The 19,383-nt window shown below is 38.9% G+C and overlaps 1 protein-coding gene across 2 annotated transcripts in view; it reads right to left on the bottom strand.

Moving 5' to 3' along the window:
• Positions 1–19,383, bottom strand: part of CPNE8 (copine 8) — a 117,781-nt gene that overhangs the window by 29,117 nt on the left and 69,281 nt on the right. For both annotated transcript variants that reach the window (XM_076328923.1, XM_076328926.1), the window contains 3 exons: positions 17,406–17,481; positions 10,412–10,465; positions 6,120–6,181 (listed from right to left, as the gene is read on the bottom strand). In XM_076328923.1, the coding sequence (XP_076185038.1) occupies positions 6,120–6,181; positions 10,412–10,465; positions 17,406–17,481 (192 nt within the window). The remainder of the gene's footprint in view (positions 1–6,119; positions 6,182–10,411; positions 10,466–17,405; positions 17,482–19,383) is intronic.

The raw sequence follows: 19,383 nt of genomic DNA, 5'->3' as shown, positions 1-19,383 counted from the left end.
AAATTTAAAAAAGCATATAAAATTGAAGTCTTCGAGACAAATTTAGGTGCCTGATTAAATGATGCAGATTTTAAAGCACATAAAGACAACAAAATTTACTGTTTCTGATAAGGAAATTTTTTGGCTAAGGCTGTGTCCCTGCTTTTCCATCTGTATAGTTCTCCAAGGAGCTACATTAAAAGCTCATGACACCTGCTACATCAGTGATGTTGTGAGGTCATGAGGCTTTGCACAGAAGCCGCTAAAACACTGACACCTGGCTAGGCAGGCTGAGCTGCTGAATGTCCTGTCCGAAGGGAGAACTCAGGTAGACTATCCAAGCACAGCAATGTGCCTTATGGATTCAGAGCTAGATAGATCATTACTACTCTGCCAGAATTTAGTTGGTATAGAAAGACATGATCTATCTGATACCTGGACAGGTGATTTTACCCTATACTACCACGAGAAATGAAGAAAGTATCTTAAAAGGAACAGTAATCTTCACCTCACAGCCACAGAGCAGCCATTGTGTTTGTTTCTTTGGGAGAGCAAGGTGAAACCTATCGTCTTTTAATAAGAGTTCTATCAGCACTGATATACATAAGGGAACAAACTAAGTCTGGATGTAGCTTTTGACTAGGCTTGATAACATTTGTAATGATTAGGTTTTTTTAAACAGTACATTGGAAGGAATCATGAATTTCCTCCTGTGGCTTCAGAGTGACAACCAGCTGGTCTGTTAGCGGGGGGGAGCTGTTGAAGGTTTGAGGACCACTTACTGCGCAGAACTCTACAACGGGGCTAATGGAGTAACTAACACTACCAAGAGGCTGTATCCTCTCCATGGCATTTAAGTCCCCAGTGACAGTTATTTTATAATTTCCCCTTTGCAGATGCTTGTTTGCCGTACCAACATAAAGAAGATTTTTCTGATAAAGGCTCTACAAGATCTTCCTCTTATATAGTCTTATTACTCCCTATTATTCTCCAAGGATACAAGAAATACACGGTAAAGCCTCCAAAATATGTAGCTATGGCATCCCTTGCTTCATAACTGTATCTCACATGAGGTCTCCTCTAAACATCAAATATGCATGCCATTACATTATATGGTGTACTGGTTGGATGAAAATAGCTGTCACGAAAGGAGTTCTAAATTTCCATTTTGACCATCAATGATTCAATACAGTTCAGTAAAAAATGTATGTCCAAAGCCCTTAGAATCCAAACAATGTGTGGGTGTTCATTTCCAAAAACCTGGATGAAAGTAAGGCTTTTAACACGATGGCAGGAAAACATTTCCTGTTATCTTCCACTAATCTGGGACAGAAGAGATGACTTAGTATTTTTGAGTTGCAAAAGGATTCAGCTCCTGAATTTTATTGATTTACAAATGCCTAGAATAACTTGTTAGCTCACTCCCTATTCTAATAAGTCAAACAGGCTAGAAACTTCTGCACAGAAATATCCTTTCTGTCCATTAAGTCTTGCAGCTTTTTGGCTCCTGGTCTCTCTTCCAGACAAAAACAGAGCAGACTATAAATGAACTGTTTGACAGTCATTCCTGTAAACCAGGATAATTTCAATTGCATTCCTCTTCAAGGCCATATCCCTTACATTCCTGAGCTTATTCATATATTTGGAGGTGTTTTGATAGGAATATGTTATTAATTGGTAAGTGGCAGGAGAAATCAGATTTTGAAATACCCATTAATTTTTAGCACATGTACCTATTTTAGATGTGGGAAGGTCAGTGTGGCAAAATATGCGATTCAGTATCAAGATGTAAGGAAAAGCCAGCTACTACGATGGCACCACTTAATGCAATATTCAGATGCAAAAGAGACATCCACCTCTTTCCTGCCATACTGCTATAAAATCCAGCGTTACGTAGTAAAACGGAATTAGAATTTATGGACAAACTTCTATTTCATTCTTCAAAGCTCTTTAAAAAAACAACAGTCATATTGATGATACTTATAATGGAATATCCCAATTAAACAGATGCAGACTCAAAACATAAATGAAATCAATACTGTAACCCCAATTTGTCGCAGTTAAAGCTGTCAAGATTTCCATTAAATCAGTATTAGTTCTAGACACCTCAAATCAATTACAATGAAAGTTCTGAACATGAAGTATTTCATAAGCATCCATTTATGAAAGAGCCAATATTGTGTCTATTGCAGAATTAGTGTTTTCTTCCCCTTGCTAACTAAATGGAAGAAAAAAAAGGGAACTAAAAAAACCCCCCAATTTTGGAGGACATACTTGAAGGGAAAACAGACTGATTAATGACAAAATAATCTTCTCCTTCCCCTTCCTTCAAAATCTGTCAACTGGACTGCAACTGATATGTAGTAGTATTAAATGAGACGAATGAAGGAAGAGAAAAGCTAAGAAAATGACTCTGAGTCTCAGCCTCCTGGTCATGTTTACAAAACTGTAGATGTTGCAGAAAGGTAGGTAACATTTTATACAAGTACTTCTACAATTTTCACTGGCATGTACACAGAAATAACTGTATGAATGACTAAACAAGATTCTATATCAAATAATTAAATGATAAGTATTACTGCTCATACTTTAAGCACAGAGCATTCTACTGAATCATACTTTTTTATATAAAGAGAGGAAAAAAGCTTAAGTGGTAATTATTAATATCACAAGTCTTCTTTGACTTGCAGTTACAAAGATATTTACAAAATATCAATAAGAACAACAAAGTATTATTTGTGTTCAAAATTTCTTATTTGTCTATAGAATGTAGATAATTAGGTTTATTAACTTGTATTGTAACATCTCAGTGAGAAATGTGATAAACCACCCTAAAAAGATTATATCTGCACCTGCTATATTCTTTTCTTTCCAAATTTAGATATAAAACTTACTTCTTCAGTTACTTATACACACTCTTCTTGTAGAGATGGATTTTAAATGAATGGGGAATAAGATGGTTGTGGCATATATGTACAACACACTTCAAAGAACAAACAGCTACACTAGAGGTAAAACTGTTTATTCATGCATTTGTGTATACGTATACGGTAAACATAGATGGATGGCCATTTTCTATTTCTGTTAAAGTCCACAACAGGAATGTTCCTGAGAAAGGCAACAGCAGTCCTAATAAAAGTAACCTGTTTCTCTCAAACTCTAGGATTCTCTACTAAAAACAGAACACTTGCACAAATTAGAAGGGCTACACAACAGACTGACCATGACTGTTCATATGGAAATCACATCCAGAACCTCGATGCTCCAAGTATTCTTCTGTTATCTCAAGCAGCTGTCTATCTGTTACTCACAGTGATTCAAAGCAGGCACAACAAGCCATACCGATCATTGGAAATGGCCTCAGAAACATAGAAATAACTGATTTCCTAACCATGGCAATCTAGGTGCCTCAGAACAGCTTGTCAAGCAAATGTGCTGACAGAATTCTTTATAGCATACAGAGTCAACGTATTCTTCAGATATTAAAGATGAAGTAGTACCTTGACAGCATGCCTGACCTATGTTAGGAAGTTTTGCCTTTGCTAAACTGTAACAGATTCTAATGAAGTCAACAACTGAATTAAATCTTCTCTGAGGAGAAACTGTAGGATCCAAAGAGAGCAAACATAGACAAGAAGTATTCCAGCAGCAGTGTTTCCAGTTAACTGAACTGAACTGGAGGTAAGGATAGCAATTCTAGAAAAGCTTGATAGTCTGCAGTCCAGAAGCATACTGGAACAAAGTGTAGGGGTCCTGAGTGTACAAAAAAGCCTAAAAATGGCCCTAAACAGACTCACCTCGGCCCTCCACCACACGCCCCCCCATTGGCTCAGGAGCCCCATTTCAGCTCAGCCTTCAGTCCCTGCCTGAGCTACATCAGAGGAGTATGGGTCTCCAGCTCAGTCAAGCCCGTGCCTGGCCATGGAGTCCATTAATCCAGATCTTGACGCATGGACTGAATTCCTGGCTTGACCTCCCTGCCTTGTCCACCATAGGCCAGCCTGGCAATCTGTCCTGGTTTCAGCTGGGATAGAGTTAATTTTCTTCCTAGTAGCTGGTACAGTGCTGCGTTTTGGATTTAGTAGGAGAATAATGTTGATAACACACTGATGTTTTAGTTGTTGCTGAGCAGTGCTTACACTAGTCAAGGACTTTTCAGCTTCCCATGCTGTACCGACTGAGAAGGCTGGAGGTGCACAAGAAGCTGGGAGGGGGCACAGCCAGGACAGCTGACCCAAACTGGCCAAAGGGATATTCCATGCCATATGACATTATGCTCAGTGTATAAACTAGGACCTGATCCTGACCCGGATCTGTGGTTTGCCTTCCCACCCTGACCTCAGTCTGCCTCATCACTACAAACTTCCCTGATGATCTGGACTCTTAATTGAGCCTGGCCACCATCTCTGGGCCTGCCCTGCTTGCCTTGCCCATGTACTGTACAACTGGACCCTGGCTGTTGAGACTCTGCCCTGCCAGAGCTGCTACCCAGCTCTGCTCCCAGCTCCCCAGCCATTCTGGGGAGTGATGGCTGCTCCTTGACACAGCCCCTTCCCTCCACTAATGTGTCCCACTACTTACACGCCCCAATGATGGGCCTATACAACTCCCTCTGAAGGTCACCCATAACCCGTCGTGTATACCATACAACATTGTAATATCAAACAATCAAATCTGAAATGTTGCAGAGGCTCTGCATCCTATCCAAATGAGAAAATATGTTCAGCCACCAAAGAGCGAGCAAATGAGCAAGTCAAATCACAAATTTCTCCAAAGATATTGAATAAGAATTTTAAAGAGGATATGTCTACATCCATGTTAAAAACCCTAATTAAGCATTCCCATTTTTAAGTACTACGCATAAAATATTCTTGTCAGTTTTAATCTTAATGAGCCAAAAGACACAGTGTTTTGAGATACGTAACAGACTGAATTCACCCTTTGTGAAAATATTTATTTTCTTGAACGGAGATCGAACAGCAGTGAATTTGGATTTTCTAACTTTAAAATTTGTTTGGGAGAACTGAAACATCAAAGAGGCTGTTAGTCCTTGAGAGAGAAAAAAGTTACACTCTGAAGCAGCCCATGGGTTAGGGTCAACAGTTTGGAGTACATCTTAACAATGATCCATTCCCTCTACAAGTTATCAGTTCAGTATGGAGTACAACTGGTTGTGGTTTTTCAAAACCTTGAATGCAATGGCTGTCAAGATAGCTTACTGACAGTTTCTCTGTAGCTAACAATTATGATTGGGGGCATCACTTTAACTTAATGAACTTCAATGATGAATGTGTTAGGAATAAACCTGAAGCACATTCTCATCTGTAGGATTACCACTGTTGGGAACAAAGGCAAAGCCCTATATTGCTACTGCCAAAACACAACACAGACTTCTTTTTTATTTCAGCTGAAGCCTGGTTGAAGACTGGCACAAAAAAGTAACTTGTTTCTTCACATATAATCAATTCTCTAAAATAAATGTGAAATGTATATTCAGACCGTATGCCTCAAAAATCCCTATTAAGTGCCTAGGAATGTATAACAAATTATTTCCATTTATCTTAGAGAATAATTGTGTTCTGGCAGGGAGGTTAAGAGCCAGGAATTTCTGAGATTCAATCCCATTTCCAGGCATATTCTAGGGTAAGCCATTTGATGCTTTTGTCCCTACTTCCCTTTTGGGAAAATGACAATAAATGAGAAATTGAACATGTTATAAATTTCACATAATTAGTATTGAAAAAATGCCTTTGAAGGGGAAAGTCTCTAAATAAATGCCAATATTAAATACACCAAAGGTCAGTGTAATCAGAAGAAATAAAACAGCATTTGACTAATTTAATAGTATATATATAATGCCCTTTCGGTTAATCCAATTCTCACTGGCTGATCAGAGGTCATTACTCAATCTCAGTGTTTTAGTACCAACACTGATTCCAACATTATAAGCAAAGTTCCATAACTTAAGTCAATAACTATCTGCAGGTTTTATGTAGGAAAGTACAGTCTCTAAAATGAGGAAACAATACAGCTCTTTACAGATACTACTTACAGTCATCATATGCAAAGCACATATACAAATTATTAGTGAATTACAATGAGATTGTGAAAACAATAAAGGTTTGTTGCCAATCACATACCCGCCTTTAATATAGTCAAGGAATGAAACTTCGGTTTCAATTAGGAAGGAAAGCAATGTTACCTGAAAGCAAATAAAAGAGAGTCAGATATGAATTGTCATTTTCCAGCTGAACAAGTAGAGACATAAGCACGATGGTTTTGGAGCTCTATTCTTAAGACGTAATTTCCTACAGTATTAGAGGAAAAAAGATTTAAAAAAAAAAGAAAATTAAAAAAAATGAAACCATTTCAATAGACAGTTCTTGAAAGGGAAGGGACAAATCTGGAAGTCTACTTTTTTTTTTTATTTTAAGTGAAAGGTAAGGGGTGGAAGATTGTATTCCAGGGCAGGTTACCACATGCATGCCTTCTGATCACTGTGCACTACATCTACACACGAATATTAGAAGCTAGATGATAATGCATCTATTCTATGAGTACTTCAATACTTTTTAAAGAACTCGATTACAATTATTTATGTCATTTTTCATCTCACATTAAAAGTGGTATTGAGTATTGATGCAAGTCAAGAATGCAAAAATCTAGTAAATTATACATATATATGAAATATATGAAAAAAAAATAAAGTGGAATATATAAAAAATGCAAAGATAAGAAATTTCTTCAGTCCCAGCTTTTACCATTCAGAAATTATATAGGTCCAAAACACAGACAGTGGTCTAAAGGTGTTAACTGGCATTTCCAGCACTCGAGTCACAGAAGTATAAACTCAAGTGGAAAAGATCCGGCATTTAAGATCTTCATATACTGCACAACATGTACGAAGCAAAGAATTCAATCCAAATCATTTTCGTTTTATGTACAAAGTGACACAAAACTCTCTCATAACATAAGTGCGTCAGGCAGTCAGTGAAAACTGCTTAAGTTAACTACTGAAAGCAAATTCACTGATAACGATACAAGGAATAAAAAGGGGATGGAAGTTTGTCACAAGATTTGATTTGCCTCCAACTGCAGCAAAATATAAAAATTGAAAATATTCCTATGTTGTAAACTTGGACTCAGAATGAGATTACAGGTAGTAATTCTGTCTTCTATCCTACCTCCTTTATCACAGGTTCTCTGTGATTCTTAGTGATTTGCAAAGTTTTAAACCATCAAATTATCCTTCTAGTTGAGAACAGAAGACGATAACAAAGTTCTACCAGACTATCAGTAGCATACTCTTGCATGTAAGACTGAATTTTCTATGCATTTTCTCACTGGACACAGTCATTTTAATGGTTCATTTGTTATTAGAGCTGGTCATCTTGTTCCTAATTAGCTTAAGCAAATGTTTTCAGTGAATCTGATTTAAAAAGGTAAAAACCAGAAACAGACAACACCCTTCCAAAGTGGCCAAAGTGTTTACTTCCATACAGACAATGACTACCAATGTTCCAAATTTTATACATGAATTTTAAATTTCACTACTTTGCTTTGTTCGAAACTAACCATGTATTCTGAAGCATTTCTGCTTAGTATGTAGTTTGTGTGTCTGAATTTAAAATGACCCCTTAAGTAATAATGAATTGAGATTGGCTACTGTATGTACAGAGTCCTTAAAAGCAGCAGTGAGATAGCAGTCAATGATCAATATCCACTGTACTTAAAGTTTGCCAGAAGCCAACTTCCTATTAGTGAGAATGATGGTCTCGGTGCCTGGTTTGAAAATTTAGAAAGCTGTGGGATAAAGAATATCTTGGGTGAATGACAGGGAGAAGAAAAACACACGAACTGCAGGCAAACACATAGGAAAGTGATGATTTGGAGAAGCATATGGGAAGCTTAAAGGACTAATAGAAGTAAGGGCAAATAGGGGCAAAGAGGACTTGATAAAGAAAAGAAATTACAAAACCAACAGTAGAGAACACTAGTAGAGAATGAAAGAGGAAAGAAAGTGGACACAGGAAGGGCTACAGATGTCGTCTATCTGGACCTCTGTAAGGCCTTTGACACGGTCCCCCACAACATCCTTCTCTCTAAACGGGAGAGGTATGGATTTGATGGGTGGACTGTCCGGTGGGTGAGGAATTGGTTAGATGGTCGCATCCAGAGGGTAGTGGTCAACGGCTCAATGTCCAGATGGAGATTGGTGACGAGTGGCGTCCCGCAGGGGTCTGTGTTGGGACCGGTACTGTTTAATATCTTCATCAATGACGTAGACAGTGGGATCAAGTGCACCCTCAGCAAGTTTGCAGATGACACCAAGCTGAGTGGTGCGGTCGACATGCCAGAGGGACGGGATGCCATCCGGAGGGACCTGGACAAGCTGGAGAAGTGGACCTGTGTGAACCTCGTGAGGTTTCACAAGGCCAAGTGCAAGGTCCTGCACCTGGGTCGGGGCAACCCCCGGTATCCATACAGGCTGGGGGATGAAAGGATTGAGAGCAGCCCTGCCGAGAAGGAGGTGGGGATACTGGTGGATGAAAAATTAGATATGAGCTAGCAACGTGCACTTGCAGCCCAGAAGGCCAATCGCATCCTGGGCTGCATCAAAACAAGCGTGGCCAGCAGGTCGAGGGAGGTGATTCTGTCCCTCTACTCTGCTCTGGTGAGACCCTACCTGGAGTACTGCGTCCAGCTCTGGAGCCCTCAGCACAAGAAAGACACGGACCTGTTGGAGCGGGTCCAGAAGAGGGCCATGAAAATGATCAGGGGGATGGAACACCTCTCCTATGAAGAAAGGCTGAGAGAGTTGGGGTTGTTCAGCCTGGAGAAGAGAAGGCTTCATGGAGACCTTCTTGCAGCCTATCAGTACTTAAAGGGGGCTTATAAGAAAAATGGGGACAAACTTTTTAGCAGGGCCTGTTGCGACAGGACAAGGGGGAATGGCTTTAAACTAAAGGGGGGTAGATTTAGACTAGATCTAAGGAAGAAATTTTTTAGGCTGAGGGTGGTGAAACACTGGCACAGGTTGCCCAGAGAGGTGGTGGATGCCCCATCCCTGGAAACATTCAAGGTCAGGTTGGACGGGGCTCTGAGCAACCTGATCTAGTTGAAGATGTCCCTGCCCACGGCAGGGGGGTTGGACTAGATGACCTTTAGAGGTCCCTTCCAACCCAAACTATTCTATGATTCTATGAAAATTGCTAACAGCTGTTTATTGGAAATTTCCATGTAATTTGAGACAAAGGATAACAGGACACAGTTGATTTTGTCTGTTCAAATGCAGACAGATACATGTGAAGTTGTTAAAATATTTAAAACCAAAATCAAAAGGAAAATTGATCATTTAAATGCATTTTTTGCTTTTCTGTACCCTAAGTCAGATTTCATACCTACAATTTTGAGTACACTTTTAGTATTGATTTAAAATAATTGCTTTTCATAAGTTTCTGACTCACTAATTTAGCGTAATAGAACTTTATTTTAACACGATAAATTGTAGTAAAAGGAATATGTTAGCATAAAATAAATTATCTAATGAGTCAGATCTTGCATGGTAAATTTTCATGGACAAGCTGCTTCTGCCTATTTTTTACAATTTAAAGCAGAGGTACAAAATAAGTGTTTATTTTCCTACTGATGAACAGACATACAAGAATGTGAGGATGACAAAACATTCCTTCAAGTCTATACAGTTCAGAGCGAAAGTAGCCCTACTGACTTCAGTGGAAATGTTCATGTGGAAAAAACCCCACATGCTGGATGTGTTTTCAAAAAACATCTCTTATATCTGATAAGGTTTTCCAATATACAGTTCTTCAACATTTATCTTCATTTTTTTTGTAAATGATGTTTTGAACATCATGGATGCCAGCAGCTGAGAAAGTGCTGAAGGGAATTATTTGCATTGCTAGCAAATGGTTCATAAAACAGAATATGGAATATGAACAAAAGGATATTGAACTCTCATCCCAAACTATACTAACAGATCTTTCAACATAAATTTACAAAAACCTGTTGGTAATAAAATACGTTGACTCTTTTTGGTTTAGCCATGATAAGCATACTAGCTTTTACTGATGCTAGCTCAGCAGTTAAATTTAAAAAGAAAATTGACTTTTAAAAGTGCAGATATGCTTCAGATAAAAATTAATAGTATTCAGTCCAGTAATTTCAAGAATTTGACTGAAATTCTGGTATAACTCATTTTGGAGATCATTGGCAACGTTACAGGACACTTGGACACAGCTTTTATCAGACTCTTCAAATTAAAAAAATCTGGAAATAAATGCTGTATAACAGTAAATAGTTTATCGTGGCCTTCACAGAAGGTTCTGTTCTAATCCTGTTAAATTACAACTCAGCTACACTCTGTTTCAAGAGAAAAGAAAAGCATCCAGTAAAATAAAAGATATTTACTTACTGTTCCAGAATTAACATACTTTTTCTTTTTTCCTTTTTTCTTTGGATTTATTACCTAGAAACACAGATACAAATATTAAAGCAGTCTGATTTATGATTTAGCATAAAGATAAGTGTCAAGATACTTTCAATGCAGAAAGTAATCTATTTTCAGTGGATTCTAAATTTATTCAGCATATTGTTTACTTATGCACCTCAATGCTGGGATATATGCATATTTGAAAACCAGTGAATTTATCTTCATGGTACCTGCTAGGTAAGCCAGTGCTGTTATTCGCATTTGACAAATAGGGGACCGGGACAACAGAGGTGAGAGTGTTCATTAAATCTGAGTGCTCAGTGAAACACTTTTTTGAATTTTCACAAGATTCTGCATTTTTCTGCATTCCTGATTCCAGTGTTTCTGTGTACTGTGTCACCTTCATCTCACATGCACCTCTTCACATTCCAGTTAATCAGTTTCCATCTTCTTCTCAGTATTGTCTGGGAAACATGAGAGTTGTTCTACTCCTAGTTTCTGTATTTGGTGCAATGACAGGATCTGGCCGACAGGATGAACAATTGGGGGGTCAGATCATACTGTGCCAGAATAGAAACTAGTCAGTAATTTCATGAAAATGGCACAGACCACCACCTGACTGGCGTACAGGAGTTGTGGGGGCTCAGTGCACTCCCCACACACAAGAATCTTCATGAAACTGGACTACAAAATATTAAACAGTTTTCCTGAATGTCTTGAACCCACACCTATGAAATTTCTCACTGTAGCCGCCAATAAAAATTGTTTCCCTTCTGAATACCTACCCATTCAAAGGCAAGTCTCAGTCAGTTTCATTACATACGCATTAAAATGTACTCCTGCTTTTTTCAAAATTGCACATGGAATTGGAAGCAAAACATTATTTTGTTAATTAGGTCGATCAACTATCTCTGACAGAACTAGGAAACTCAACTCCTTGTGGCTTACTGCCAAGTTTTACTGTAAACTACTCACAGATGTTCTGTGAATGACAAGGAATGAAAACATTCCCAATTGAAATCTTAGTCACTTAACTGCTATGAAATATTTAAACAATTTTGCCTGAAAATGGGAAAAATAGTAATACATGTCTTCCAAAAATTCTCTACCCCCAGCCAAAATGAAATTACATTTAAAGATCATATTCCTTGCACAACACAGAACAGCTGTGAAATGTAAGGCAGAAAGAGAAAACTATCATTTGAGGTCTTCCCAAACAGGCTAAATGAGAGTGACTCTTTCCCTGCAGTATGCCACACAGAATACAGGTAAGTATTCTTCAAAGCTTTTACTGCCTTACACATACATAAGCCCTTTAACACTTAAAAAACCCCAAATAGCCCCTGTCCCTCCTATAACAGTGTCTTGACTGCTGAGCAATGGATTAAATCTGTGTAATGGTGATTTATACACAATGCAGTAATTCTTGTTGAACCAGAATCTTAGCCAGAAAGTGACTCCTGCTGACAACTGCCCAGAAGAGGAAGATGAAGGTAACAGACTGCCTGCCCTGCCCTGTGGCCCTTCATTCAAAACTCTCCAGAATCCAGTGGTCAGGCCTGAGTTAGCAGCATATTTCTTGCCAGCAGTCATTAAATGCCAAAAACCAGATTCATCTGAATCTTCTGCTTCAGGTAACTTGACAATTGGCTTCTTAGGAATTGCTAGGAAATGCACTAGAGCTTGGAGTGAAATATCATGGGAAACAAGGCATCTACTTGGTATCAAAAATGAATTAAATCACAGCTTGTCTCTCTCCTATAATTCCAGGTACTATAATTATTATCATATTTATGTGGTTTTTTCCTCAAATTTCAGGTAACTTTATAAATAAAACAACGTTTTAGCCTCTGAAAGCCTTACACCCCTGCAGTAACCTAGGTAGCTACATGAACTCTTACCTATTAAAAAAAGGTCAATTGAAACCAGCTTGTTATAGCAACGTTTCTAATCTGAAAGTACGGGACACCCACTCAAACACAAATTTCTCTACCTGCCTTGGGTCAATTTGTAAATGCAAAACAATTAAAAAAGAATTCGTCCAGCCTCTTTTGTTCTGATATTGCACAGACTGATCAAGTAGAAGCAGTACCAAAGTACAGAGGATTGCAATGAGGGGAGGCAAACCTGGGATGCTCAGGAAATGTATGCTATTGCTGGGAGTAAGATATTGATACTATATTTAAGAAACTGCAAAATGACTTAAGATGTTATGACAGAATATTCCTGGTAGTGTAGGAGTCATGTCAGTGATACAACATGAGAGGACATTTTCACTGCACACAGTATCTGTGCTGTGACACTATCCATAGCAAACTGCTGTAAATTACAGTAATTCTGGGGTTGATCTTGGATCTAAATAAGAAAAAAACCCATGGCTTTCAGTTATCTTTGTCCTGCTTTGCACAGCAGCACCTTTGCTCATCTTCAAAATAAAAGTGCAGCACATAATTGAAGCACCCTCCTTCCCCACCTTACATTAGTGCTTGCCTAAACCATCATATTTGTGATCACCTATATTAGGAATATGAAATTTTACAAAATACTGATGTTTAATGGCAGTAGTCCAAGATCTGCCCACCACACAGAAAAAAAACAGGCTATAGCCACATAGGTTTGTCTTCTCATTATTAGCAAGAATACCTTTCCATGAAGAAGAAAAAACACATTTCAGTTCTGACAGACACCATTCATACAAACTGCATGATGCTGGAACTCATGGTGCAAACACAGAAGCTGACCTAAATCCTTCAAAAAGCATACCTTGAAACCCAGAAGAAGGTCTTAAGTATTTATTCTGAGGTACATAAGAGGTCTTGAAATTAAACTGCCTACCAGGCTAACCATGACTGCACTTGTCTTACATCTGAATCACCCTTGGGAGAAGCAGAACTGAAAGAAGTCCCAATCATGGGATTAAGATTACAGCAACGAAAATCTTGCAGACAGGCTGGTCAGGAGTTTCAACAATCTGGACACATATGCAAGTCTAAATTCAGGAATAGGCTCTCCTACCACAATGGACAAAGAGGGAATAGAACCGCAGTCCTCAAGACAGCTAGTTACGGAACCATCCCAAAAGCAACCACAGCCCATATGAATCCATAAGTCACCAGGTGGCATCACATAGCAGAAGTGCCTGTATTACCTGCAGTATAATTTGAAGGCAAATTAGCTGCTAATTTCAAAGAGGAGATGCTCATACTGACAAGACTACGTTAAGGGGAGATTTGGCGGAAAAAGCTATTCCTGTTTTTCTGGATGGCACATATGAGCATTGTTGATGTTGGGGAGCCTTAGATATTACTTTCCCCTGGGGAAGGTGGGGAGGGAGGGGTAAGATCAAAATCTTGGCTTCTGGTAACTCTGGCAAGGATAGAGTCACTAAAGAAATCCCAAGAAAAATATCACACACAATGTCCCAGGTAGCAGCTGGGAAGGAGCTCCAGAATACGAGAAAGAAGAAATATTTTCAGGGATTTCCAAAACAACAGGGGGAAAAAAAAATGCTAAGTGTCTTACTTTTTCTTCAGTTCCTATACTTGGTCTGCATTATATAAGACAAGGGTTGAAACTGCTTATGCAGTAAGAGGAGCCATTTTATGGTACCAGAACTTCTAGAGAGCGGGAGAGCTCTGTGGATGATGACATTTTCCAAGAGAGGGCCGCTTTTAACTAGAATAATCCTGCTGGTAATCAGACCTAGGAATGGGCATTTGTACTGTGGTGTGATGACAGCAATCTATTATTTTCCTGGGTTATGTTCATTACTCAACTGATACAAACATCTTGTAAGTTCATTAGAGAGGAGACTATAGCCTCTCCAATGTGAAAGAAAGGGAAACACAACTAAACTCAAAACTGGACCATTCCTGTGTTTAATACTATTTATAAACTCTGAAAGGGACAAAAGATCTCATATTTTATAATCAGTTTATTTTTATAAAGGATCTGTCAAAGAGAAATCGTAAAAAAAATGCACACTAAAAAACTCTACCTATAAACACACAGTTCTTTGGTTTCATGACTCTCTGACATGAAGCACTGAATACGAACTTCACACTTGACTCTTCTAAGGTTCCTCTATTCCCGGTATATAAACACCTTAGAACAATAAATACAGCACAGACTGTACCTTGCCTAAACAGTAGTTTTCTTCTGTTGTATGAATGCTCGTATCCAGAAATGAAACACAGCAAAAATGAGAACAGAATTGACTGAGAAAGACAACAAAACAGTGAAGTTAAAAATAAAACAAAGAAGGCTCTTTGCAAATCTCAGTAAGTGAGGCTATGAAAGACCTACAGAGCAAAACCTACAGATTCAGCACTTCACCTTAGAGAAACTGAAAGTATCTGGCACAATCCATATGCTTTGTCTGTGAGCATGTGTGAGATGGAGGGTGGTAAAAAGCTTTAACACAAATGGCTGGACATATGCATACGTATGTGAAAATGCAATAGCATGTACTTTGACACAGGGGAATATACAGGTGCCTGGAATACATGCATTACTCCCATGTGAAAATTGTTACTCTGGAGCCCTTGCAGGGAGTATCTCTTTATGGTAACGCTGCTCTAATTAACCTGTTCCCAAACACCGCCACCACATCAATATCAGGAGACAGCTGTGGGTTTTTGTGCAAATGTATCAAGAATGCCTATCATCAGAATGGTGAATTAGATGCTTAGGTACTGTTGTGTACCTGAGCACTAGGCTACTGCTGGGTGAAAAAGGAAACACAGGGCAATCAGGCAACTAGACTTAGTTGCCTATTATCCATGTCACCTAAATTAGGGTTAATACTTCCTGACTTTTGTACACAGACACACAAAAAGGAGGTGGAACTTGAAACACTCCACATTGTTTTACCATGGGAAAGAAACCAATTCCTTTTACAGGCATTCTGGAAGACAACTCCAAGTACACGATGCAATACAGTGCAGACCCCTGACACAGACCTAGACAAGCCAGTACGTGTACACAGCATAGGGTAGGTAGACTTCCTACCTCTGGTCCTAAAAGGAGGATAACCATGTTAAATCAGCACCAGAACGGATCATTAGACTAAGACAATCTAGGCAGAACTTTCTAGATCAGATGCAGCATAACTCTAACTCACCTGTACTGCTTCTAGCTGGGGAGCACATTCACAGTATTTGAGTTACAGTACTACACACTGTTACCTACTGAAGATAAAACTGAAGTGATCTAAGTTATGCATAAAAATAATGGGGACTCAAAACTCAAAATGCAATTTCTTGGATCTAAAAAACCATAAGCTGGAATTGAACACTGCAGAATGTAACGTATTTTCTTAGGAAAAGTCTGTAAGTTGACACCTCTTCTCAGTGACAAAATACATTTTAAATTTCTTCCTCCTATTGCCTCTCCTTATTTAACACATTTTGAAATTTCATGATACATTTCTCATTCCAGACTGAGATTCTTCTGGAATATTAATTTAAAAAATGAAGTTTTAATGCAGGAGTGTCAATATTTAGACTTTTTTTTTGCAGTCAATTTTTTGTGCCCAAACCTGGGATAATTTTTAAGGGGACCTTTCCAAAAAAGAAAAAAAATGCCAAAAATTAGACCCTTTATGACACTTCAAGTTTGTGCATCTCAATTTTTGTTTGCACAAACTCATTGATTGCTTCTGCGAATAAATTATAGCATATTTTGAAGATTCAGTAAAGTTTGATCTTCGGGAAAAAAGTTTACTTTTTTGCAAATTCCAATAATCTCAGATTAAGTTAAGAAAGAAGTCTTAAACTAGGGATTTATTAGATCTGGAATAAACAAGCCTGCACAATTTTGGCCACAGGGCGCTGAGGGAAAAGGGAAGAAAAAGAAGACTAGGAGGGAATGTGGATGTAGTCTGCATTCACCTACAATACATGATAAGGTCTTACCACAGTTAGAACTCATCTAACAATATAAAACTCTGTAACTGAATTGACAACTGCCTGTCAATCCCAGTAGCTGGCAGATGTATGAATCCTAAACCAGAAATGATGTGCAAATTTTTAAGCAAAGATGGTAACTTATCACATGAAAAACCCTACCAATAAGTAAGCTAAGTTCTCTGTCACTTGTAAGCTCTGCATCAAAACTCTAAAGATTCTAAAGCCTGCACTTAAGATCAAAGGCATGTGACTGTATCTGACATAGGAATCACCAGATATTCTCTGGATAGGAGAAAATAGCATGCAACACATGTAACAGTTGGCAAAAAGAGAAATAAATGACAAATTGTTCATATACAAATGGGGGTAACCCAGTATTTGCTCCAAGTTATGTCATATCAACCCAGCTGCTTGAAGTGCTCTTCTTGCCCTATCACAGCCCAGCGTGCATACACGTGCACACATATCTACTTGGCTTTAAATCTTTTTACAGAATCATAGAATCGTTTGGGTTAGAAAAGACCTTTAAGATCGAGTCCAACCGTTAACCTAGCACTGCCAAGTCCACCACTAAACCATGTCCCTAAGCGCCACATCTACACGTCTTTTAAATACTTCCAGGGATGGTGACTCCCTGGGCAGCCTGTGCCAATGCTTGATAAACCTTTCAAGTGAAGAAATTTTTCCTCATGTCCAATCTAAACCTCCCCTGGCACAACTTGAGGCCATTTCCTCTCGTCCTATCGCTTGTTACTTGGGAGAAGAGACCGACACCCACCTCGCTACAACCTCCTTTCAGGGAGTTGTAGAGAGCGATGAGGTCTCCCCTCAGCCTCCTTTTCTCCAGGCTAAACAACCCCAGTTCCCTCAGCTGGTCCTCATAAGACTCGTGCTCTAATGAATCAGCACTTTTAGATTCTCTGTTCTTCTTTATAAAAGGAGAAATGTGAAATAATGCCAAAGTTTGATTTTGACAAGCACTGTGCAGATTTGACCAGTTTGCCATGAAAACATTGGAGGTGTTCTCATTTATTTCCTGAAAGTGAGTAAATACTCACAATACTTACCTCATACACGTTGAACTGAGATTGCCCTCTCGACAACTCTCTGTAACTTGTTGTGAATTCGCCGATGAAATCATGGCTGTATTAAAAGAGAAGTTTTTAAATCAAATGCACAGCATTTAGTAATTTAAACATGTATTATATCTATTTATGAAAAAGAGAAGCACAGCTAATATGAACTGACACCCAAGAAAGGAGCAATGGCAAAAGATATAATTTGCTTAAAAATCTTTATTTTTCCCTCTGTTGTGTGTTCACTCTATTAGTAATAAAATTTTAGAGATGAAAAGTATTAGCTTAAATCTTTCTGATGGCTTCTGCTTAACTTAGCTGCACAGTGAGGACTAGGTTGTAAATTAGTGATCTGACCCCAATGTAAGCTTACAGAGTCTGAAAAACCAGAGTGGACTATCAAAGACTATCACCATTTTCTCACTGGTTGACCACTGGCATCACAGACACTGAACTGTGTGCAAGACTATGTGAGAGAAAAGGAGGTATTAAGAGTGTGAGAGGAGTAACTTAAACCAGAAAAGACCAGCCCTACCAATTTGTGTAATGTGACATTGAATGGTACTTTTAAGGGGAAGACCCAAAGCTTATTTCAGCCACTCTGTCTTCCCATCTGGGAGGAGAAAAGCAATCCACTGAGGCTACTCAGCTTACGGTATTAGACACCACTGGAAAGTAGATCTTAACCTAACACTAAAGCAGTGGTTTCCAAGCTGCTTCTTTCTAAATTCTATTCCTGCTCCAAGAATACATTCAACACTCGTGCTGTCACACACGTTTTGAAAACTGCTTTGTCAACTCTTAACTAGGGGATGGCATGCTGCCAAGAGGCCACGGTGAACAGGGTGGCCAGCGGGAGTGTAGTGGATGAAGCATCGCTGAGAAAAGTGGCTGGGGTCAGGGAGCTGGGGCACAGAAACCACAGGGCTGCCAGAAGGGACTGAACTGCAGGTTCGTATCTCAGACAGGTGCCTGGGATGGAAGTGACCGCAGGGGTGAGTGCCTAACAGCTGGCTACACAAGTGCCAGCAGTCACAATACCTGTTCCCATTCTCCACTCTTCCCAGCTGAACTGTCCTCACTGCTGCTCCAACTCCCATTCCCCCCTGCCTGCGTCTCCCTCCGTTTTCACAGTTCTTCCCTAACAAGGCGTTGTATCTCCTCTACACTCTGCCTCCACATCTGGTGAGCTACGAAACTAACTTTTTACCTTCCCTCCAATGGTAAACTAGAATAGAAAGTCAAGGTTTTATGACTTTGTTACTTGTAAAATTTGTTTTTAAGAAATACAGCACACTTCTAATTAAGATATAAATATTAAAAGCAAATTTAAATAAATCTGAATGTTGCAAGAAGAGGAAAAATGGAAACAATCCATAGCAACATGAAATTTCTTTCTTGATTTATTCATAGTGAAATGAAATTAAAAAAACAAACCCCAAATATAAATCTCACTTTCTGAAACCAGCATGACTTCACAAAATATGCAAAACAAACAATTAAAAGGTCCAGTCATCATGCTAATACGCATGAAATAAGCAAAGCATCCTGTAAGAAAGCTTGAGAAATACTATATGGTGAAGATATTCCTGATTACTCAGATTCAGAAGGGACCACCTCTCATGAAACACTCCCATTCCAGTTTGGAGATCAGGAAATTGCTTCTGAGACAAAGACTTTTCTTAAGAAACACATTTTGGAGGTATCACCTGCTTTGACTAAATGCTCTCCAGATTGCAATGACTATTTAACCAGGGGAACAGAAGAAGCCACCCATACAGCCTATGGAACTCAAGTTCTATATGGGCTGCAGCACATAAGGTGTATTTAACCTTGGGTAACCATGGCACTGGAGCAAAACGCACCTTGGTTAAAGAGGAATCTTCCCCTTTCATAACAGTTCTTACCTTAAATTTTCAAGTCAGCTTGTATATTTCAAAGACAGAAATTCAAACAATAGCTCAATGAC

The sequence above is a fragment of the Aptenodytes patagonicus genome, chromosome 1, assembly GCF_965638725.1.
Source record: "Aptenodytes patagonicus chromosome 1, bAptPat1.pri.cur, whole genome shotgun sequence".
Lineage (NCBI taxonomy): Eukaryota > Metazoa > Chordata > Aves > Sphenisciformes > Spheniscidae > Aptenodytes > Aptenodytes patagonicus.
This window is presented reverse-complemented; position numbering and strand designations above follow the sequence as displayed.